At 47.1% G+C, this 24,329-nt stretch overlaps 1 protein-coding gene across 6 annotated transcripts in view; it reads right to left on the bottom strand.

Annotated features, from left to right (window-relative positions):
- Nucleotides 1-34: 34 nt before the first annotated feature.
- Nucleotides 35-24,329, bottom strand: part of GRAMD1B (GRAM domain containing 1B) — a 378,746-nt gene continuing 354,451 nt past the window's right edge. For 4 of the 6 annotated variants that reach the window (XM_050921941.1, XM_050921947.1, XM_050921946.1 and 1 more), the window contains 16 exons: nucleotides 20,787-20,871; nucleotides 19,414-19,517; nucleotides 19,151-19,246; nucleotides 18,174-18,254; nucleotides 15,287-15,402; nucleotides 14,560-14,716; nucleotides 11,569-11,755; nucleotides 11,071-11,214; nucleotides 10,037-10,155; nucleotides 7,841-7,983; nucleotides 6,911-7,014; nucleotides 6,251-6,454; nucleotides 5,923-6,013; nucleotides 2,782-2,889; nucleotides 980-1,097; nucleotides 409-886 (listed from right to left, as the gene is read on the bottom strand). In XM_050921941.1, coding sequence (XP_050777898.1) covers nucleotides 791-886; nucleotides 980-1,097; nucleotides 2,782-2,889; nucleotides 5,923-6,013; nucleotides 6,251-6,454; nucleotides 6,911-7,014; nucleotides 7,841-7,983; nucleotides 10,037-10,155; nucleotides 11,071-11,214; nucleotides 11,569-11,755; nucleotides 14,560-14,716; nucleotides 15,287-15,402; nucleotides 18,174-18,254; nucleotides 19,151-19,246; nucleotides 19,414-19,517; nucleotides 20,787-20,871 — 1,953 coding nt within the window. In that variant the 3' untranslated portion in view covers nucleotides 409-790. Of the gene's footprint in view, nucleotides 163-408; nucleotides 887-979; nucleotides 1,098-2,781; nucleotides 2,890-5,922; nucleotides 6,014-6,250; nucleotides 6,455-6,910; nucleotides 7,015-7,840; nucleotides 7,984-10,036; nucleotides 10,156-11,070; nucleotides 11,215-11,568; nucleotides 11,756-14,559; nucleotides 14,717-15,286; nucleotides 15,403-18,173; nucleotides 18,255-19,150; nucleotides 19,247-19,413; nucleotides 19,518-20,786; nucleotides 20,872-24,329 lie in introns of those variants that run through there. The other 2 variants (XM_050921945.1, XM_050921943.1) reach the window with 1 other exon arrangement.

Raw genomic sequence — 24,329 nt, forward strand, 5'->3', positions numbered from 1 at the left:
TGTATATATATATTTATATGGTCTATATACACATATTGCACACAATCCTCTGGCCTCCTATGTTCGCCTCTGTTAGTGGAAACGCTTCCGTTTCTCCTCCGGTTCCGACCCGTAGTCGCGTGACCCGATGCCATTCTGAAGATTTACTAGTGAATCCTTCATCTGCAAGACAAAAGCCACCCTGAGTGTTTGACTGCTGTAAAGTCTTGGAGGCGCTGGGGCTTTGAACCTAGCCTCCCCACCACAGTCTGGTGGAAGGTGTTCCTATTGCACTCCTTGGCTTGGTACCAGAGTGCCTGGCCTGGAAGCGACAGGGAGCGAGAGGTGCGTGGCCAGCCGGGTAGATGGAGCAGACAGCGACAGCTAGGATCTAGGTTTCTGACAGATACATGTTATTAAAACAATATTGGAAGCAAAAGCATGTTACAAACTGCAAAGTCTGTACAGATAGCCCCTCTCTGTGGGGGAGGGTGGACACCAACCAGCAAACAGGTAGCGGGGGCAGGGCAGGAGTGTTCAAAAACATCATCTCCCTGCTCTAAAGTGCCCTAAAGGATCTCCAGTGCTCACACGGAACAGACCTCCTCTCTCTAAGGTCTCTGTGGAAGACATGCACTCGGTAAGCTGCATGGGAGTCAATCTGTCTATATTACCATGGGACTGTGGAGGGCTGAGTGGATCAAACTGGGATGTGAACACCAAGCATTCCAGCCCTGATGCTACATCCACCGTCTGGCCTAGGGTACTCGGTCAAGGAGAAGCTCCAGAATTCAGGATTGCTCTGAAGGTGTCAAAGCTTACCTGCTTGCACTAGTCCTGTTTGAAGATGGGCCTGAAGGGTCATGATGTGCATGGGTGGACAGCTAGAGACAGCCTTGGTAAGGATCTAGACAGATAGCAGGGTGGTTGTAGAAATGTTCCACCCAGTCTCATGTAATTGGAATTTCTGGAGCAAGTGGCTGGGAGATACTGTTCTCACCTGGTCTAGAAGCATCACGGAGGATTTGATGATTTCACGCCACTTCTGTAGCTCTGTGTCATGATACTTCTGCTGGGACTCTAGCAACTGAGCCCATTCTGACTGAGACTGGGGTAACCTGTCAGATGCACATGAAACACAAATAGTTTGGCTCTGGAGAAGCAAGGGGGTGGGATGGATGTAGGGGAGTTCCTGGCTGCTGAGTAAAAGGATGTCATTGACGATTCACTTCAAAGCCAGAGCGTACCCCCTACCCTCCCACACTCTTTCATTCATAAAACTTCCACCCCCAACACATTGTCTTCCTTAGAAACCTCTGCCCAACCTCGGCTTCAGTGAAGATACTTTGAAGTGAACATTTCCAGAAGTATGCAGTGCTGTAGTTGTGCCAGTCCCAGGATATTAGCGAGAAAAGGTGGGTGAGGTAATTCTTTCATTGGCCCAATTTCTGTCAGTGAGAGAGACAAGCTATATCTATATAAAATATCCAACAACAACTACGTGCGTGAAACCAGACAATCACTATGCTCTCGAATGAACTCACACAGGAAAACGATAAAAGACAAAAACACCACATTACCTGTGGGTGAATATTTTCCTCCAAGTGATCATGCTTCATCTGATCTATCAGTCCCCATCCTCAAAAGAAACGTGCACAACGCTTTCAAAAGACGAACCTGGGAGCTTAAATTCATAACTTTGCTAGACACTAAAAATCATGGTCTTAATAAAGACACTGGATTTATGGCTTATTACAACAATCTGTAACCCCTTCACCCTCCTTTTTGTCCTATGACTACAGGAATGTTAACAGGTCACATTACCTTGAATGGGCCCTTAGAATGTGTGCTAACTACTTATAGTAAACGATTTGTTCAATCTTATATTTAGCTGTGACACTCTGAGTACCTTTCCCAGACCTGAAGAAGAGCTTTGTGTAGCTCAAAAACATGTCTCTCTCACCAACAGAAGTTGGTCCAATAAAAAAACATTACCGCCCCCACCTTCTCATTTTAAGCGGTTGTATTTTTAGAAGCACCCAAGGTTCTCAGGAGACTCTTCCATTTTCAAAAATGTCCAAGGCACTTAGGAGATGAAGTCTCATTCAAAATCAATGGAACGTATGCTCCTAAGTCTCTTTTGAAAATTTTATCCATGAACATTTGAAGTTGCTTAAGTTCTGGCACTTTTGGGGAATACAGTGAGATCAGTGGATAGTTCCTCATATCCCCCTCTTCTCCCCACACACTTTACTAACAATATGCCCAAACAGGGTATCTTGGTCCAAAGATCTCAAAATGCTCTGCACTCAATTAATTATACACCACAGCACCCAACCTGCATCCAGATAAGGTAGGTACTGTTAACTGCATTTTATAGACATGGAAACTGAGCCACAGAGGGGAGAGGTGACAATACTTGCTTGAGGTCACACAACAGAGTCAGTAGCAAAGCCAGGAATGGAACACAGGAGTCCTGACTCCCTCTACACATTACACCACACTCCCTTTTCTGAGCCAAAAACAAGCCCTAGGTGACCCTTGGCTCTCTGTCCCATGCTGTAACCATTGGAGAGTACTGCTCGTCTAGCAGAGTCTATAGCAGGAAAGGCCTGATTCTCACCCTCAGTGTAAGCCTCAGCTTGCTTGGTTCCAGTTCAAATAATGTGTCTTCCCTTTAGTGTGTAAGGCTGGGAAAGGGGCAACTGGGCAGCTCTAGGCTGTGGAGTTTTGGAAAAGCCACCCACGTCTACACGAAGCAATAGTTAGCGAGGGGCAAAAATCAATAAAATGCAAAGTTACCTTTCTGGTAGCCGCAGGCCCTGCCATGCGGTGAGGGTCTGGGTGGTGTATTCCAACATCCAAAGTTTGTAGAACAGCATCAGATTGAGAATAACCAACAGCACCAGACTGGGAAGGAGAAAAAAGACACTGGTGGAAACATCCCCAACTATATACATCATTCGAGCCCCACCCTAGAAAATGCCCCAAAGGTCCCAGGGTCCTGGCTGCCTTAGTCAGCTGATGGCAGTGGCAGTTTTGCCTGGATAAGAATTGGGTGACCAGGACCTGAAGCTTTAATTGAAAAAGAGAAAGAGATGCAGACAGAAGTTCATGAAATGAACACAACTAGAGGCGGAGCAATGGGGAGATTGACAGATCAGCTCAGACAACGAATAGACCAAGTTTGGTGGATTAGGATTCCAGCTCAGTGGGTGCCGAGTTTTATCGGATACTGAGACAAGTAGGTGAAAAACACAAGAGTAAAGAGGTAAAAAAGAGACAGTACCTGAAACAAATCCTAATGGGAGCAGGAAAGAGAAAAGATGGAGGAGCTAGAGGTTAGAAACACCAGCACAGGGACAGGAGAAACTGAGGGGAAACGTCTGGTGGATACATATAATACACAGAAGGGAAGGAAAGAAAGGGTAGAGGAAGGAGAGGAGAGAGAAGGGAAGAAAGCTGTAGCTGTGTGCATGTTTCTCTAAGGACAATGCTCTTCTTTCTCTAGCAGCACAGCAGAGGTTGAGTGGTGCCTGCAGACCACCACACTTGGGGCACCTGCACATGGTATTGTCCGGATTATAAATTCACATTTCAAGTTGCAAGCACCTCTTTCTCTGTTTGCACCAAGCTGCATGAGAGGAGCCTGACGGCACAGCATGCCAACCAATGCTCTGACTATATACAAGGTCGCAGCAACCTGGCATTTGTGGTTGTTATATCTATTAGATGCATCAGCAGCTCAGATAAAAGATGCCAACCAAGATGGGAGGCTTTTAATTACCATATTTGGGGGTGCCTGTGAACATCCCCACAGCTTCAGAACCAGTGGGCCAACCCCATTTCTCTGGTACAGGGTTCTGGCTAATGGCCATTGGTGAGAAACAGCATTCTGAAAATATTACAAACGCTTTGATCTCTGGTGCACCAGTTCGGAAGCAGATGCATGGTAGCCTCTAAGTCATTCGAATCAGACAGCTGTCTGATAGCCTATTAATAGGGATTATTCTATATTGATCTTTTGTGCTTTCTTACCTAAACGGTTGGATGTGCCAGCTGCATCCGGAAGAAAGTGTTTTGGTAGAGAAGGTACTGCTATGTCCAGCAGCAAACATCAGCCATGCTGCCAGATATACCAGGTCAGTCTAACTGCAGATATCTGCAGCACTGCCAAATGTGCATCTAGCAGAAGATGCCTACCACGGTGCCAGAGTTATTGAGCACACCCAGCAGGAAGTATCTGGCTTGCCGCTAGATGTGCCAGCTCTGTCAGAAAGCGTCTTCAGCCTTATCCCAGCCAGGACCAGGAAGTGCAGAAAAAGAGGCACAGCAATTTAAAAAGTAAAATTCAAATGGTAAATTCAAATTTTCCAAGCCTCTGAAAAGGCTGGTTGAGTTTGGGGCAAAAGATTGGGTTTGTTCTTACTTTATTCAAACTGGTTCAGAGGATCCTCTGTTATTAGGATCATGTTTCAGTTAGGTTAAGTCCTGGGGAAGATTCTCCTCTCTGTGCGGGTCACAGTAAATCATTAATACTTTGTCAGGCGCCTGTACAGTGTCTTTCCTCCAAAAGTCATTTACACGAGTGCATTAGCATCCCAACAGCCTAAGTGGCAGGTAAGCATCAGGACTCCCTTTTTATAGGTGGCTAAATGGAGACCGAAAGAGGTCTTGTAGCTGGGCCAAGCTTGTTTGGATCATCTGTGCATTTCTAATGAGCCCACTGCTGTGGGGTAGCCATTGCGAAGTAAGTGGCAGAGACAGGACTAGAACCCAGCAGTCCTGATTCTTAATAGCCTGCTATAACCATTGTACAGGCACACCCAGTTCTCACCAATCCATCCCCCGACTTTTTCTCTTCTAAGAAATCTGTTTATAATTTTAAGATTTCTTAGAAATCTCTTCCTAATGGGCTGATTTCCTTCCAATATGGAATTTCTCCAAAACCCAGAACTCTGGAACATACATATTTGCAAGTAGCCAAGAAGGTTTCACTCTGGAATCTGATGAGAGGAAAATAGGTAGCAAACCGACTGGTCACATACAATAAAAACTAATGTAAATAAATAATAATAAAATAATAAAATAAATAAAATAATAAAAATGTTGTAGTAGTAGTAGTAGAGTACCTTTACCATTATCACTACAGTATAATAGTTTGCACGACAAATGCACCACATTTTTACTTTCCTGGGAACTGCTGGGTTCTTTGTATGTGGTACCAAGTAGGTAATTAAAAAAATTACAGTCTCTGCATAACTTGTGCAAAATCCTTAATTTGTCAAATGTCTAAACCAAGACCCTGGATGCAATAAAAAGAACCTGTTTTATTCCTCGCTTTCCAAAAATGTTTCTGTAATTTACAATCCTTTCTCTTCAGTCATTATTTATGGGGTCTCATGTTCATATTCGTTTCTCTGGCCTCTCATTGGCTTAGCCTCCCTTCTCCCCTATTGACTATAGATTTCCCCCTCCCGACACAGCCTGCCCTTTCCCCAGTGCTCTGGTGAACAAAGTGTACTCTGGAGCTGAGCTACCTCCTAGGACTTCTGGGAATGTGTAGGAATGCAGGGTTCTGCCTGGCTGAGGGCAAGGTCAGGCCTGGGTATGGAAGGGAGTAGGTTGGATAAAGAAAGAACTGGATAGGAGTCTGAGTCACAACGTTGAGATGTGGATCGTCCCCAGCAGGAGCTGACCCAAACCTTTGACTAGAGCTAGAATTCAACTATATGGAACATTTATGAGGTGTTTTTTTAAAAGGTTAATTTATTTGATTTTTGCTTTGGGGGCAGCTTCTGCTGGAGATGATCCACATCTCAACATGGTGACTCGGACTCCTATCCAGTTCTTTCTTTATCCAACCCACTCCCTTCCCCCCGGAGACAGGAGGACCCAAGGAGAGAGACTGAGCAAGCCAGGAGGGTGTAAGGAGTCACTCACACACAGCTGATAACGACCAGCAGCTTGGAGACGCTCTGGAGATGGAAGCCACTGGGACTGTCCTCAGGGACATGCCGCGTCTGTGTGGAACCTGAGGGGAAGCATTTTGTCATGCATTTAAGTTATGTCCTAGGAAGAGCTCAGTTCCTATCCTCTCCACACTCCCAAATACCACTCCAACAATCACCCCGAGGCTGCAATCCACTGCACCTCTACCTCTAAGAGGGGTCTAGCCCCCAGCCCCACTCCACCCCTGGCCCCCAGAGGGGCCCGGCCCCACCCCATAACCATCCCCGAAGAGCCCAGCTTTTAGCGAGCAATTCCATACCTGCCACGTGCTTGATGCGATGCACAACCTCCTCATCTGTGGGGGTGGTGACGGGACTCAGCACCTCCTCCAGGTGTGGCACCCGCAGGTGGGCGTGGGGCCGTTTCCTTCGGCGCAATGTGGATTGCTTGCTCATCTTCTCTTTGGGGGATTGTCTGTGGATCTCCGCTAGGTACAAGCTCTCGGTTTTGGTCAGTTCGCTCTCTGCAGTGAGTCAGGCAATGTGTTTAATATCAAGGGAAAATAACTGAGAGTCACTCTATACAAGGTCACTTTCATAGAGGCTTGGGACCATAACAACACAGTTTCCACCCAGTGCACTCTCTGGGCCGAAGCAGGGCCCAGCGCTGGCAGCTTCAGAAGATGAAAGCAAGCACATCCATAATGCACCTGGCCGAATGTCTGGTGCTGACCACTTTGTGTTCATGCTAAAGCATTGAGATCTCACGACCCGCACATGTTAATGGGCAGCGCTAAATGTGAAGTAATAACATCATCCAGCTCTGTCTAAAACCCAGCCACGGTAGCCGACCCTTGCTAGTCCGCTACTGTATCCCACACCACCAGACTGCCTGCAGGGACGCATGGGCACACACCCTGATATCAACACACCTCGGCCCCTCGGTAATGGTGGAACTCGTGAGCTACTGCAGCTCTCACCTAAATGACGGAAATAATCTTCTAGGCCACTCCAGAAGTTTTTCTCAATGAAGGATTTCACAAGCCCCCAAGGCTGCTTCCTGTAACGTAGCTCTGTAGAAACCCTGAGGGGAAAAAAGAACAAACCCAGTTACCCCTGAGCTGTCATCTCCTAATCTTTGCCCCTTGGATGCAGTGGGGACAAGTGAACCCACGACCTACAAACGTTTGCTAAAGCAACAGAGCATGTGTTATTTCTCTCTCTCATGATTTCGATGGTGGCTCTGGCTGGGGCCTGAAGCGCCAAAATGCTGCCTGTGGCCCATTCCTGAAAGTTTCTCCCTGTGGCAGTTCTTTTCAGCCCAGTTTCAAAATCCCCACCAGCAAGTTTGGATGTGTACTGGATATGCAGCCAAACACTCGGACGCTGATCCAAGCCCAGCCCAAACCTCCAAGGCTGCGGAATTTTACCCAGTACAAACCTGCTGGTAGCTCTGCTTCCCCACTTGCCCTCTGAATCTCTCACAGCCCTGTGCTCTCTGTCGACCCCTCCCATTGCCCACAAGATACAACTGATAGTACATAGCAGCTGTCCTTATGAACCATTTATTCAAAGAGAGGTTCTCTGGCTCTCCGCCATCTCCCAACCCTAACCCACACTTCCTTTGCACCAACTATACTGTCTGCTCAACGGGCAGTGGATTAGGTAGCCACCTCTCCTACCACTCTCAAGAGCTATGGGGAGGTTCTGCTTGCAAGGGGTAAGGTCTGGGGGGCAAAGACAGGCTTCCTGCAGTCTCTGCACCCTTCCCTTGTAAAGTAGAGGGCAGGAGTTCAACCTTTGCTATTTGTAAAGTGCTTTAAGATCCTGGGAGGAAAGGTGCTCTAGAGGGGCCGGTGGATGAGTATTTTTCATCATCAACAAATCCACAGTCCCTCTGAGTACGGTACCTGAGTCGGCTTTTGTTTCTGGCGACACGAGTCAACGTGTAGCGGTTAATGGTGTAGAAATAATCATGGTAGGGGACGTCGTGAGTTAGCACCTCTGCGTCTATCACGTAGCACTCGCTTTCTTGGCTGGCTTTGTACATTGTCTGCGCAAAGCGGAGAGGAGAGCACAGGGAAGTGGTTAGTCTGGTCAGAGCGAGGCCAGGACAGAGCACGGCTCCTCACTGCAATTGTACAAAACAACATCTCATGCAGAATTAAGAGCCACCTATGTGACCCTTTGTGTTAAGTTTTCTGTTAGCAGCTGAGTTTTCCTGGTGTGAATATTCATTACAAAAAAAAAAAAAGCTCAAGTATTTCCCTATAGCAAATCTGAAATTGGAAATTTGATTATAATGTTCCAAACTCAAGCAGTTTGGGTTAGTTACATACCTAATCCCATCAGAAACAATACCCCAACCGACTTACGTAACTGACGTTCCCCAATAAACTGATCTCTGGCTCTTTATATTATACAGAAGGAAGAATTTTGCAAATATTTGTAAACAACATAAATATCTGTTTCTTGGCATGAAGGCTAAGTAGCATTGCCTCACTGGATAGAATAATCAATTACTGCAGTCAATGGGCCCGATTCTCTATTGCCATATAGACTGCAAAATTACTTACACCAGTGCAAAATGAGTGTGAATCATTACCATTCTGGGTTTGGTAGCATTTCACAAAGGCTTTGCACTCGTGGAAATGGCTACACAAGGTGCAGGACAATGGACAGTCTAGTCCATTTACTTTACAAGGTAACCTCGTCACTTTAACAAGCCGGAGACTGTATAGACAAGGGATTCTCCAGAGATTTCATAAGACTTGTCTTCACCGCAAAGGTAATTCAAGTTCTACTATAATTTGAGTGTTGCCCCTAACTTGAGTCCCATCCACACAACAGAAACCCCTTAACTTGAGTGTGGAGATGTTTTTAACTCAAGTTGTCCCATTGGAGGAGAGGAGATACAAGTTATAGATAAGTGAGCAGAACACATTAGCTGCCAAAGCAATTACTCTGTGCAACTCAGGAGTTATTCTGCAGTGGGGCCACTCTCACTCGAACACAGCTAACTCAAGAGGAGTTAACTCTGCTGGGAAGACACAACCACTGGTGTCTCATGGACACCTCCCCCTCCCATCATGATAATGCAGGCCATGTCCTCCTCCACCAGGATAACACCTCTGTAGGAGCTGCAGCATTTGCTTACACAGGAAAACAACATGAAGGAATGACCAAGCAGTGTCAGATTCTCTGTTGAGTGACAAGTGGTTTGTCCCCTTGGGAATAAAATTATTTGCACTGGCTGCTTCTTCTCTTCATTTCATCTCCCCTTTTCCCCACTCTGGTCTGTGCCTCTCTCCCCTCACTCTGCCTTCTCACACATGATCCTCTGCTACCTGGCTGGCTTCCTTCTCCTTCCATTCTGCATATGCTTCCCTGTTGCATTGTCCTCTTCTTCACCTACAAATGCTTCCTTGTTCCTTGGGTTCCCATCTCTTCTACTCCCCCAGACAAATTGTTCAGCCACACTGTCATCTTCTCCCGCTGCTCCCCAGGGCATACTTCCTGACTGCTTCATTACTTTCTCCCTTGCTTGCCTGGATACTTCTCTCCTGGGCTGTGGCTGGCAACTCCAGTGCCACTGCAGGCTCTGGTCTCAAGGCAGAGCTACTGCTTCCTGCTATGCAGCTGCAGTTACTAAGTAAAGACAGCCAGACTGGCTCCTCTTCTATGTCCCCAACTGCTTTTACTGGCCTCTGGCTCTGAGCACTTCTATGCAATAAAGAGCCTGGATGCCTACACAGGCAGTTGGAAAGAGCAGGAGCTACCCCCATGTGACCCACCTGCTCCCTGACCACCAGCAAGTGCCCCACAGGCTGTACCTCGGGAACCACTGGTGCAGACAGTGGTTTTGCTGTTTAATTAGGCTATTTGTTCTGGGAACAGATTTCCCTTCACCTGGAAATTCCCAGTCACTTTCCTGTAACACAACTTAGCCATTAGAATTTGCAATGATAATGAGTGGCAAATTAATAACAGAGGAAGCCAGGCAGGGGAGAGAAAGAGAGAGCACGCATGCACATCCCAGAGCCCAGGGTATTAAAATAAGTCTCTGATCAGTCTGTCTGGCACCTTCGTATTCTGCTTCCAAATACCTGAGTCTCAGTGACAGTAGCAGTTTTTGGGGCGAGAGGGTTGGTGAGGGTGATCGTGTACAGGATTGCTCTGCTCTGATTGCCGTTTTCTTCCTTCTTCCATGGATGAAAGATAATATCTGGGAAAGGAAAGGCTACTGAGTTAGATTCTTGAATTGACAGAGGTGTTAACTCAGTGGGAAGCTATCCACACACCCAGGACCAACAGGATTGGACCTCATTACTCCCCTCATTGGCAGGCTTGAGATTGAAAACCTCTCCTTCCCCTAGCCATGGTCTCCCCAAGGACAGAGGCACACTGGTGTGGATGGGCTGGGGAAGCTGCTGACTGTCCCACAGATACACCAGGACATCATTCTCCAGGGCTGTCAATCCAGCATCCTCCGACAGTGCTCACATTCATGTCATCTATCTATTTTTTTTAAATAAAGAGTTTTGAATTGACCTTTCCAACCACCACAATATTTAAGTCCTGTGAGGCTGCCAGTTGGGGGACAGGGAGAAAACAGGTAGAAAGAGGCTCATTGTAGCATTGCTTTAGCTTTAGAAACACCTGAGGAATTCCGAGGTCTGGCTTTTCTCCCCTTATCCAGCATCAGGGATAGGTCAGGGGGCCTGTCTTCCCACAAGATGATGTTAGAGCTACAGTAAAAACATGGACTGTACTGCACCAAGAATCACTCTCTGCCTGGGCTACAGACTGTGCCACTCTGTGGTGCGCTGGGATTTGCATGCGGAGCCAGAGTTGCTTTCTACTGGGAACCTGGTGCCTGGAGTTGGGTGTGTGATCAAGGGTGGGCTGAGCTTAAATGGGGTCTGGAACTTCCAAAGAATTCAGGACTCCCACTGGTACCCCAGCCCAGCCAGCCTCACCCTCCAGGTACACTTATGGCAGCAACAGCATTACACTAAGTTGTGCCTCTAAGCCGCGCACTCCAGACCAACATGCAGAGGCCCCCTTCTGCATTGCCCTTAGCACCTAGTGCTCAGAGAACGCTGCCTGAATCAGCTACTGGGCATGGGGCATGGCTCACCGGAGAACCGACGCTGTTCCATGAAATCCCTCTGGAACTGGGAGTCAGTGAAGAGCAGGTCATACAGTTTGTCCACGCTGAAACTGAACACCTCATTCATGTACTGCCGGCCATTCAGATCCTCGTAAAAGGCCTGAACTTCCCCTGCAGGCAGACAGAGAGAGGTGAGAATGCTGCTGGCCTCCAGGCTCAAAGACTCCCCTTTTGTGGTGCCAGGACTGTACCATTTACAGTCTGAGAAAGGAAAAGAGCCTAAAGGAGACACAGCTGTTCTCTTTCTTTTAATGCCCCCAGGGCAATGACCGTAATATTAGTAGTGTAATTTACTCCATGGAGTTATTTCATTGTTACCCTTTCATCTGGCCCATGTTGCTGAAGACCTCGAGGATCCAGTAAAGGAGGGTAGCGCAGTATCCCCACAATACCTCCAATTGGGAAAGATAGCACCAGGGCATCCTGAGACACCACAGGACAGCCATACCCGCCATCACTGCCCACCTTCATCATGGGTCTCCGACGAGTCGCTGAGCTCCGTTGGAATGTCCTCGTTGTCGTTGAAGTCCAGGGAAGGGGAGTTCACCGGGGCGATGATCTCGATCTTGTCTCCAATGATGTTTTCGAGAGTGAGTTCCTTCTCAAGGGGACTCTCCACCAACTCCTCCTCCTCCGGAAGCATCCCGTCAAACTGGGACGGGGCAGAGTGCAAGAAAGGCAATCAGGATGCCACCACAGAGAGCTACGCGATGTGATTTTGACACACATGCCCCTTATCAGTTAAAATTCCCACTGGCATAGCTCTTTCTCTGACACTCTCTCTCTCACACACACTCTACAGGTCAAAGACTAGAGCTCAGAGGAAAAGCAGTCTCCAGGTTGGGGCTGAGCAATGGGCCAACCACCCATCCTCATAAAAAAGGTTAAATTATAGAAGCACAACAAGGTAGCCATTCCTGCAAACAGCATGATAGACAAGGATGGGGAGCCATGCTCCTGCCCTAAGTGACAGCTGATGGTGAGGGAAAGATTCACATTAGGGCTGTCAAGCAGTTAAAAAAAATAATCGCAATTAATCGTGCTGTTAAACAATAATAGAATACCATTTATTTAAATATTTTTAGCTGTTTTCTACATTTTCAAATATGTTGATTTCATTACAACACAGAATAAAATGTGTACTGTGCTCACTTTATATTTATTTTTGATTGCAAGTATTTGCGCTGTAAAAAAACAAAAGAAATAGTATTTTTCAGTTCACCTAATATAGGTACCATAGTGCAATCTCTTTATCATGAAAGTTGAACTTACAAATGTAGAATTATGTAAAAAAAAAAACTACATTCAAAAATAAAATAATGTAAAATTTTAGAGCCTGCAAGTCCACTCAGTCCTACTTCTTGCTCAGCCAATCACTCGGACAAACAAGTTTGTTTATATTCGCAGGAGATACTGCTTCCTGCTTCTTGTTTACATCATCTGAAAGTGAGACCAGGCGGTCTCACTGCACTGTTGTAGTCGGCATCAGAAGATATTTACATGCCAGATGTGCTAAAGATTCATATGTCCCTTCATGCTTCAATCACCATGCCAGGGGACATGTATCCATGCTGATGACCGGTTCTGTTTGATAACGATCCAAATCAGTGCAGACCGAGGCATGTTCATTTTCATTATGAGAGTCAGATGCCACCAGCAGAAGGTTGTTTTTCTTTTTTGGAGGTTTGGGTTCTGTAGTTTCCGTATCAGAGTGCTGCTCTTTTAAGACTTCTGAAAGCATGCTCCACACCTTGTCCCTCTCAAATTTTGGAAGGCACTTCAGATTCTTAAACCTTGGATCAAGTGCAGTATCTATCCTTAGAAATCTCACATTGGTATCTTTTTTGTGAAAAAATCAGTTTTGTGAAATCTGCAGTGAAAGTGTTCTTAAAATGAACAACAGGTGCTGGGTCATCATCCGAGACTGCTATAACATGAAATATATGACAGAATGCAAGTAAAACAGAGCAGGGGACATGCAATTCTCCCCCAAGGAGTTCAGTCACAAAGTTAATTAACACATCATTTTTTTAACGAGTATCATCAGCATGGAAGCATGTCCTCTGGAATGGTGACTGAAGCATGAAGGGGCATACGCATGTTTAGCATATCTGGCACGTAAATACCTTGCAATACTGGCTACAAATGTGCCATGCAAATACCTGTTCTCACTTTCTGGTGACATTGTAAATAAGAAGAGGGCAGTATTATCTCTTGCAAATGTAAACAACAACAAAAATCTACATTTGTAAGTTGCTCTTTCACGACAAAGATTGCACTACAGTACTTGTTTGCGGTGAATTGAAAATACTATTTCTTTTGTTATTTTTACAGTGCAAATATTTGTAATAAAAATAATATGCATTTTCATTTCAATTATAACACAGGATATATATGAAAATATAGAAAAACATCCAAAATATTTAATAAATTACAATTTGTATTCTATTGTTTAACAGTGCGATTAAAACTGTGATTAATCAAGATTAATGTTTTGAGTTAATCGCGTGCGTTTACTGCGATTAATCAACAGCCCTAATTGATATATTTATTTTTAATACGCACAGGGACCTATTTTTCCAGGTCTGAACACCTGCAGCTCCCCTTGACTTCAACAACAGCTGGGGCTGCTCAACACCTCTGGAAATCAGGCTAATGCTCTGTGTGCATGTGTGCCGTTAGATCACGTATTCCCAAAGACCTTTTTATATTTCATTTAAGGCTGAGCACATACATAAGGATATAAAATATACACATACATATATATATCTATATCTATCTCACATCCAAGTTGCAATTATCCTCAAACAAGCACTACAAACCCGGGAAATTCAGAGCTGAGATTAAACCCCAACACAATCCAAACTTGTCAAGGTACAGAAACGTGCAGCAAGGCCACCTCAATCACCTTAACTCTGCCTTGGAGTGACACCACGAGTGGAAACAGATTTTAGGGGGAGAAAACCAACAACCCGAATCTATCTTGAAAAATCAGTTTCCTTTAATCTGGGACCACAGATGCCAAAATGCTTTCATTACCACCATATAACAGGCGTGGTTAATGACTTTCAGGGCAGGCTGCAGGTCTCCCTTCTTTTTTTTTTCCTTGTGGAGGGTCGCAACGGGAGATCGTAGCAATGCTTGTGAGGGACGGGGTTAATTTTGGTTGCATTGGAAGCGAGACTACAGCGCAGCTTGTTACAGCACGGTTTATTTAAGAACTGTCAAGAGGAGGAGTATCAGGAACTCCTGTTTAAAGGGCGTGTGTATAGGTCTAAATAAATAAAGAGACAACAGTATCCTCAAGAGATTACACATAACTTCTGCAGGCTTCTAAGTTATCAACCTGAAACTCTACTCTAAGTCACAGCCTGTTTTTCCTTCAGCTTATTTGTATGCTCCTGGCCTCTGGTCTGCAATCAGATTTGGGATGGGGTAGGGGAAGGAGACACATACTGAAGTTGGCACTTCACTGCTCCCTGTGGAAGTCAACGTGCTGGCGGTTATGGACTTCTTGGGCAGCAGAGGACTAGCTTCAGGTTTGGCCTCCATGCTGCTCTTGGAGGAGCTGTCATTCACTTCATTTTCTTCTACAGGGATCTCCTCACAGTAGCTGTAAATCCAGAGAGAACACGCCAGTCTTTAACTCTGTATTTCCCTAGCTCTGGCCGGGACTAGAGATGGGAAATGTTGGAATAAGGATGTTCTCATGGTATTTCCAGCCTGAGTGGAAGCAGAAATGACTGGGAACAGCCTTTTCCCAATATGGTTCCAGCCCCCAACATTTCAGGTGCTTATACAAATTATCAAGAGGTTTTGATATCATCTGTCAGGATAATGCACTGGCTTGTGTGCAACACCATGCCTTCACCGCAGTGGTTGGCTCCAGTCAATGTAACAGCCTGCTACTTGCTAACAGAGCTACTACTCCTTTACCTCAAATAGCAGGGCACTGTGCTTTCAGTGCTGAAGGTCCATTGACACCTGTGGTACTGGTACAGGTACAGGTGCATGATAAGCATCTGAAGCATCAGGTGCTCAGTCCAGACTTCCAGCCTGATCCCACAATTCCTTGCAAGCTGAATTCAATGGTAGTTGGAGGCATGCAAGGGATTGGGGCCCTAATTTCCTGAGGGCATCACCAGCATTCACAATTCATCAGGAGCTAGTTTCACTTACTCACCCCATAGTGTTGAAATCATCATCAGGAGGCACGTAGTCTTCATCATCGCTGGTCAGCCCCAGTTCGTTCCCGTAACATTGGTGGACGAAGTGCCAGAGCTCCTTTGGACACAGGGGCTATGGAGGAGGGGGGAAAGGATAAGACCATGCACCTTCCATCTGAGAATCCCAGACACTAATTAATTCATCTCGCTTAGCACTTACACAGCACTTCACACCTTCAGTGTGCCACCCTAACAATGACTGACTCATCCTCACCACACTCACGTTTGACTCACCCAAGGTGTCACAGCTGTGAATAAAACCAAAGACACGTATTCCTCTTCTCCAACCATTAGGTAACACTCCCTCCCTCCCAGTGAATGCCAGAGCCCAGGAAAAGCCTGGCATAAACATGCTGGGATACAGCTCAGGCCTATGGGGGTCTCAGCCTTAGGGGAACTAGTGGAAGTTTCTGTCCATGCCCTAAGGCAGGGAATTGTTGTTGGGTGTTAAAGTTTCCTAGAAAGCTGATGACCTCTCTCTTTCTCTCTATATTTACCGATTTAAAGCCATTTCTTTCATTTTCAGAAGAGGGCTAATGTCCTGCCTGGGAGCTGAAGTGAGAGTTCAGTAATCTATCTTGCAGTGGCCTAGTGTCTTCTCTCTCAGGGTCAAAAGCTTGTGACAGTCTGTTCCTGGCAATGAACCTCATGGATGCTGGGAAATTTTTTGCTACAATGAGCCTGCCACAAAGCTCACTAGGTGAGCGGAGACTGTGGGTATACATATTCCCACATAGAGAAATTGCTCTGGATTAGAGACCACCCTGGTATAGTTGCCACATCAATACCATGCAAGCTTTTCTTGTCAGCTCAAGTTCTGTCCTAGACAGCTCTGGGTGACCCCTTTGATTTCCTATACAACAGCCTCATGGCTCTTCAGATGCCTGGGAAGGAGGAGAGGAAGCACCAGGATGAGGATAGTCCTGGAGCAGCTTGGAGAAGGAGATCTGCTTATGAATCTCCCTGCACATCCCCAGGGTGCTGTATAAATATCATCAGTCAAGGTAGTTCTGCTCCTTTAGGAAGCTCTTCCCTCCTTCATGTGTGTTTTTACCCTCTTGCGCTGCCACTGCTCCTCCCATTTACATGCCTCCCACTGACGCGATACAAAGGACCTCTGGGTTTTCTGACGAGTTTGTTTGTTGTTTGTTTTTTTTAAATAGAGGCTGCCCACATTTTCCTGCCACAGGTAAAGCCATTAAACAAAACAAAACAAAAACCAGATGTGGCTTTGAAGAGACAGAGCTATTTTCCCCTGGGGCTCTCAACTGAGAAGACTAGTGTTACTGTGACAAGATGGACTCGTGGCATTATTGTGAAAAGACCATACACGTCACTAGTTAGAAAGAGAAACAAAATTACCAGGAAGCTCAATCTTCAAAGCCTAGCCCTTTGGGGGTGAAGAGCAGCTGATCAGAACGTGACTATGTCTTCCAACTATGCAGGGGAGAGGCAGCAGAACTTGTGATGCAGAGGTTTGGGGGGGGGGACAATAAAGGGATGGTTTGTTTCCAACAGGAAATAAAATGACAAGCAAGAAGGAATTCTCACTAATTAAAAAAAAGAAGAAGAAGAAGAAACTCCGTGAACCCTTCTGGAGTTGGTTGGTTTGAATTTTTCCCAGTTGTTGCTGTCTGTGACAAGGTGGGGAAATCTTAATCAAGGTTACAATGATTTAACCATGTCACAATAATCGTCAAAATGACAGCACGCCTCAAATGGGAAACAGATTTACCACAGGGAAATCTAATTCCATTTCATCCTCTGCCCATCTGCAGTCTATTAAATTCATATGCTTTATTAAGGGCACCTGGCTGGATTGCTTTCTTCTTTCTCCCTCCCCCTTCCCAGCCTTGGGCCTTGAATTCGGGGAAAGAGAGCTTAAAGTATTTCCTGTCCTCACCGCTCCAAATCTCAGTTCCTGTTTGTTTCAAGCCTCGAACTAAGGACAGACTTTCTTGAATTTAAATAAGGCTGTTTCATTCACAATGTTACACTGGTGATACATCTATGTATGGCAGAGAGAAGTTTATCCTGCTACATATTAACAGTGCCTTATCCTGAAATCAAGGCCTGCTTTAGTCAACACTTCTAGTATGTCGTCAGCTCACACTCCTTTGGCATTGCTAAGCACACCTCCATGTGCTGATAGCCCCATCTGTTCCATCCTGGACTCTCACTTCTGTAATGAGGATGGACGTACTGGTACAGGATGGAATCTGCAAGTCAAACCAGATACATTCGGGACTCCAGCTGCTGCAGAATAGATGAGATATACTAGCACGTTTTGGAACTATACTCTTCCAGTGTTACCCTATGCGTCTTGCATCTTCTCCATTGCTCCCACACGCGCTGGGATGTTGTAGACTCATGCTCTGTCTCTGTCCCATCCTTGACTCTCCCTCCTGCACTGTGTGCCTGTTAAGCCCTTTGCCTATATGGTCAGAGAATTCTGCTGCACCCTGGGACTATTTTTTTTGGGGGGGGGGAGTTCATTTTAAATGAGGGCCTTATGCAAACTATTGCTGGACCACACATGTATTTGTACTCCAGCAGCGGTAAAAGAGGTGGGACACATTTTCAACAGAGGAGCTTTAATTTGTGTGCCAATATGCCTCTGCACAGAAGTAATTCTGTGAGTAAGGCGTAATTGCACTTGCTTGCACCTGATTTGCTTGCACAGATGTGCATTTACTGTACCTACAGATACATGTATGTGGATTAGCCACAAGCATTGTGGATTGCTGCATGGGTGTGATCTGGGGCAGCACACATCCAGCTAGCAGACTGCCCCAGCCAGGGAGCAGGGAGCACTGCTACATGCACGCAGGGAAGTCTCTGTACCTTTTCGAGGAGAGCATTCTGCCAGAGTCTGAACATCATCATGTACGTCCTATCTCGGGCACCGAAGGAAGTGAAAAAGTGCTGAAAGGGCAGAGATAGAGAGAAAAAATGAGACAGCAAAAGACAGAGGAACCCAATCTCAGTGTTCATGAGCAGAACACATGGAGAATCGATGAGCTTATTGAAAGAACTGTTCAACTACTGAGCAAAGCGGGGATCTGAGTGTCACTTACCCAAGGCAGCATGTTTGAGGACATGATAAGTAGCCATTAACTCAGGAACCTACACTGTGAGTCAAGAATTCATGTGCAGGGGGTTGTACCACCAGTGCCTTGGGTGAGAACGTCTACCTGCTCCACAGGCTGTGTGCAATATCCCTGCTTTTAACCCAACCCCATGCTGGGCTCCGCTGACTCTCTGCACGTCACCCCTCTCCCTGAGGCACCAAACGAATGCAGTTTCATATTTGAAATCCACAGGGGATTTGTGTTACATCCCTATATCCCCCTTCCCCAACACCACACCTCAACACTTTGCATTCCCTTCTTTCTAGCTGAGGATCACAAATTGCTTTCAATTACGTCCCTCAGGTAAATATTAATATCCTCATTTTAGAGATGGGAAATCTGAGGTTCAGAAAGGGAAAGTGATTTGGCCAAGTGGCAGGGATTAGAACCCAGGAGCCATGATTTCCCAGTCCCCTTCCCTAATGCCATCCTTGCACAACCCTTTCCCCACACAACAATCCATTCGCTGTCCCTAGATCAGCCAGCCATATCTCAGGGTCTGGATGCTGTCCCTACGTTACCCTCATGTCCTCAAAGCTCTACTTAGAGGTGTTCTCTGTGAACATTGCATCTACCCAATGCCAACATCAGCGCTGACCCCACATTAGGTCTTTATACTACCCCAGCACCAGACTAGCTCAGCACTCACTTTGTGCAGATTGGCCAGGAGTGGAGGGTTCTCAGACGTACCTTTTCAGTGTCAGTGCAAACTTGGATGGCATTAGGAATGAGCCGTGCAGTTTTTTCCTTGGTCATGGAGCAGATATCCTTCAAACGGACTGTCAGCTATGGTCCGGGCCATGGCACAAGGGAAAAGGGATGAGAGAGAAAGGGGATAACGAGGTGAGTTAACGAAGAAGTCACGGCATGCCCAGAATGCTTTTGAGATGGGCAAGAAAGTGCTGACGCCCTTGGAAAGCATAAGCCTGATGGAGAAGTAAGAGGGTCTTTACCAGTGTTTCCCAGCGGAAGATGTTGCTGTAGAAGCAGATCCAGTTTTCGGAGAGGTAGAGGCGGCCTTGCAGGAGAATGTCTCTTTGAAGCGCACATGAGTAATCTGTGGGTAGACACCAGAAGATAAGCAAGGAGCAGGACCACTGGCATATTGCTTGGGCTGGCAGGCCAGACAGAACCACAACTATGCCAAAACGAGTCCCAGAGCTGAGGCAGGAAAAATGGCTGTATTTTCCTTTCCACTGTTCAGTGTCATTATACCTAGCTCTGCCCGGCTGAACCATCCCAAGCAGCTCTTCTCCCTCCTTAGAGTTTGCACCTTTCAGATAATAACAGGTGGTTCTCAGATCATCCCTCACACACAGTACAAGTGAATGGATGCAGTGCGATGAGTAGCAGTTAAACCACTGCAGCACAGTGGCTTAATTGGGGGTGGGAGAAATGGGCAACATCATGTGAAGGGGGAACGCAGACAAGGTGTGAAGAAGGGGCTACACTGGAGAAGGTGGAGCAGAGTGACTGCTAAGATGTGTAACCCAAAATAAACAAGAAAAAGGCCCAGATGACAACTCTGGACCTCCCTCTTGACACACGTACGTGGAGCTGGATGGGAACTTGGCACAGCTGGGCCTCTTCAGTGGCTTAAACTTTACCCATCTGTGCTGAGGCCTTTGCTCTAACCCTCCTTTCCCCCACCCCTCCACACACTACTCCTTGCCTGCTTATACTCAGCCCTTTCTTCTCCCCTCCATTGGACAAGGATTATTGTGGTAAGTAACACAAGTTAACAGCTGCAAACCAGCTCTCAGCTAACCCCTCGCCTGACTCACCAAGTGGGAAGAGGACTCTTCTCCAAGATCGCGAAGACATTAGGAGCCAGATCCTTAGCCAGAGCCAATCGGTGTTGCTCTAGTGATGCTAGCAGAAAAAGGGCCATTTGCATCAGCTGAGGATCGGGCCCCACATATACAGGAGGCAGGCAACAGGCTTGTTCACTGCGGTATGTCTACACTTACAGCTGCATGCAGGGTACAGACACTGAACTTCCCACTAGTATGTCTGTGAACAGCTGTGCGGAGGGTGAGGCACTGCTTAGGTGGGTAGAGCACAGGGGAGTCGGCCTCACCCCTGCCAGAGCCTTTCACTGTGGCATGGAGCTACACAGGGCAGCGGGGATGCAGCCAGCCTTTCACTGTGGTGTGGAGCTAACCACACCCTACATACCACTGCAAGTGTAGACAAGGCCTCAGGGTGATCTCTTTCTAGAGGAAACAGACACATGCACCTGCCCCTGAGCTTTCTACTGAAATGTCTGCCCACAGCCCAGCAGGGCACGGTGCAGAAGGGCAGGGAGGAGCCCAGCCAGTCTTACCGACTATGAGGCGCTCGGTGTCGGGAAGCTGTTTGAAGAGTTTCCTGAAGTCTTCGTTACGCTGTTTATAGGTCGGACTCAACACCTGCAAATAATGGAGTGACTGTGAAAGAGGGACTGGGAGTGGCGATGAGAGAAAGACAAGGACATCAGGGCATGGTGGTGCAGGGAGGAGATTCAATGAATTTACAAAGCAGGGGACCAGGAGATGTTATCCCAGTGACACATCGAGGGGAAGATTGCGGACTTAGTTTCGTAAGTGTGCAGAAGGCAGGAATAAAGGAGGAAGAGACCCTGACTTGACAGAGAAGTGGGAGCAGCAGGCAGAAGGACTATGCCACTGCCTGCTCGGTGGCAGTATGGAATAGCACAGCAGTGATAGCTGCAGGGAAGCAATCACAGACTGCAGACTTTCCCAGCAGCAGGTGCTAGAGGAGCTCTGGAGGCGGTGGATCCCACCAGCTATTCCAGAAGGTAGCAATGCAGGGAATGGTACAGGAACCCCAGAGTCAGGTGCTTCCCCTGCAGGGAATGAGGCAGAAACACTGGCAGTGGGAGCTCATGGATACTGGAGCCATCCCAGTGGGAGCTGCCAGTTTGAATGCTGAACCGCAGCACACCCATGGCTGCTGATAGGTGTGGTGCCAGCACTCTCGTGGGAGACAGGAGAGGCTGTGGGCTGCGGGCTGTAAGCGGGGATTGTACACTGGCCCGAATGAAGACAATCAATGGAAGTTTTGCCATTGGCTGCAGCGAGACCCAGGAGCTGGCTCATCTCTCATGTTTACTAAACTTTAGGATGAATCCATCTTGGCAGCCTCCCCCACACCACACAGTGCTGACTTCTGAGAACGGCTAAACTTCCCCTGCCAGTAGACCCTGCAGACAGCTATGTATGGAGGCAGGTAGAAATGCCAATGTAACACATCTCTCCTCTAGTCGAGAATGCTCCCTTTTCCTTCTCCTGGAGCACAGCCCCATCTGTCTAATCCCTTTCCACCCCTGTTCTAGTTGGGCAACACTTTCCATAAACCACAAAGGCAGGTGAATGAAGGCAGAGCACAGGGAATTCAGAAGCCACCTTCTGCTAGAGGAAAGGGAGGGAGAGGGAGCCAGGGAGATTACTTGCCATGTGTATTACAAAAGTCTTAGCACAGGAAGCAGTGAAGAAAAAAATCATGCAAAAATCAGTCTCTCTTGTTCCCCTGAGAACAGTCTCACTAAAAATTTAGCAGCACCCCCTTTGCTTGATTAATAAGCCATTAATAGCTCTTCACTTCATCTAGCCCCTTCAGAGACAGTCTGTGGACCCAAAGATAGGTATTTTATTACAATGTCCCAGTCCTACATTGGACACAGAAACTGGCAGGTGTGCGGACTGGGAATTTACAAGCCAATATGCCAGTCTGAGCATCCAAATGTGGGCTCAGGGCTAGAGGTGGGCCCGGCGGAGGAGTTCCGGCCTGGACTCAAATGTCTCCCAAGCTCACGGTGGGGTGAGCTAGAAGGGATGCAATCAGAACTGAGGTTTTGGTTCAGCCCATTAGACCGATTGAGTTGAGCAGTAAACTCTGGATCTGGATCAGAACCTTCCCCTGCAATCAGGGACGTTCCGATTCACAGTTTTGGCTTGGGACTCTGCATGAAGGCTCCCATATTTAAAAACTGGACTCTCCAGAGTCTTCTGTTTCGCAGTGAGATCTAAGTGACAAAGAGAGCTGTTACTAGAACTTCTGTGACACTGACAAATGAAGACACTCACGGCTGGAATTTCTTCTGATCCTGGGCTGTCATATTCTTGGAGTGAGCTGTTCAGCCCCCGCAGGTACCACAGCAACTCCTCATCCTCTTGATCCAGCATGAGGCCCCAGAGCGCGCCACACTCCAACAAGCAATCCATGACACCCCCTCGATACCTTCGACCTCTCTGCCACCCTCCCCTTCTCCAGCTCACACTGCCACTTGCACTGGTTCAGAGTCAAAGCCAATGAAGACACAACAGCAGCAGCCTGCTTCTCTCCTCCTCACATTCAGCTCTTCCGCCCCAGCAGTCTCTGTAGCTCCAGAGAAGAATCGCTCTCCAAGAGACTTTGAAAAAGTGGCTCATAAGGGGAACTCATCGATCAGCATGATTTGCGCTCTTATGGCTTCTCTCTCGCTGGTCCTCACTCGGAGTATCCCTTAAAGGAGCACTGCAAAAGTGCCTTCAGCTGGAAGAGTCCAAGCAGGGCTGTAAGGGGGCAGCAGTGCCTTACAGACACAGTCTCAATTTCCAGGGCTGCTCAGGATAAGCAGTCATTTACATAGTTCAGCTCTCCAGGACCCCACAGTGTTAGCAGCAAATCACAGAGCTAGCCTCAATTTCTGAGGCTGCTCAGGACGCTGGTATGCAGCTCACCAATGCAGCCTGCTGATCGGAGAAGCAGTAACTTACTTCTCCAGTGCCTGCCTCAGGTTCTCCTCTCCCATTTGCTCTGAAAGGCAGCTTTGGTCTTTGTTAATTTTTCTCATGGACGGCGCGGGTGGGGAGATACTGAAATGACTTGCCCATGCTTTAAGTTACTGGATCTGGGTAACTCTTGTCAGCCAATGCCCTGCAGTAACCCAGGCTCAGCCCTGCCTCTAACAGATGTTTCCTGTAATGGAAAGTTGTTGGACAGAGCTTGTGTTTAGGGGGAAGGGAAGGGAGAAGGAGAGCACAGCTATCATGAAATCAGCAACATGAGGGGAGACTGGACTGGTCTGGGAGCTCTGTTACACCAAGATGCCTTTGAAAAACTGGAGCTCCTCCTTTTATTCAGTAACTAGGTCCACGTTTGCAAGGTAGGGTGAGGATTGCCTTCAAGCTCCGGCAGCTGGACTCTTTGAGGGTTTCAGGGGAGATCAGTTTAACCTTCTTTTGCAATCCACAGTGACTGCCCCCCTCACTATCCCTATCCCCCTTAAAGTGCAGAAATGCTCAAAGGAGGAAATGCACAGGAAGGCTTTGGTAATATGGCACGGCTCCTGTTCAGAATGCAGGATCACTGATAATGCTGATTCTGTGGGAGCTGGGCCAGAGTGTATCCAGTAAAAGACTCAAAGAACTGGGTACAAGTACATCCAGAAAACGTCAGCTCTGGCAAAGCCAGAGGAACCAGAATAGGGCTTAATCCCAGGCACAGGGATTGTGACACACTGATGCAAAAGAGAGATTCCTGAGAAGGCAGGCAAGCAGCTTGCATTTGGTTCAGTAATCTCTCTCACCCCGGACATTCAAAAGTGGAATTGCTGAAGCTAGACTGGACACAGATGTGTCTCTGTCAGCACAGCCAGGAAGGAAGCAATATACCCCATCTGCCAACAACGGAGGGGTCCCTTCTACAAACCAACACTACTATTTTCATCAGTGACAGCTGCAAACAATGCAGTCACTTTGCTCTGTGATGGAGGTCTAGTGCTGCAGACAACTGCAATGTAAGGGCTTTGGTTGCCATAATGAATGGAGCTGGTTGAGAAACTACTTCCAAAACTACCTGGAACAGTGTCAACTGACATTTCTCT

The sequence above is a fragment of the Gopherus flavomarginatus genome, chromosome 13 (assembly GCF_025201925.1).
Source record: "Gopherus flavomarginatus isolate rGopFla2 chromosome 13, rGopFla2.mat.asm, whole genome shotgun sequence".
In the NCBI taxonomy this organism is placed as follows: Eukaryota; Metazoa; Chordata; order Testudines; family Testudinidae; genus Gopherus; species Gopherus flavomarginatus.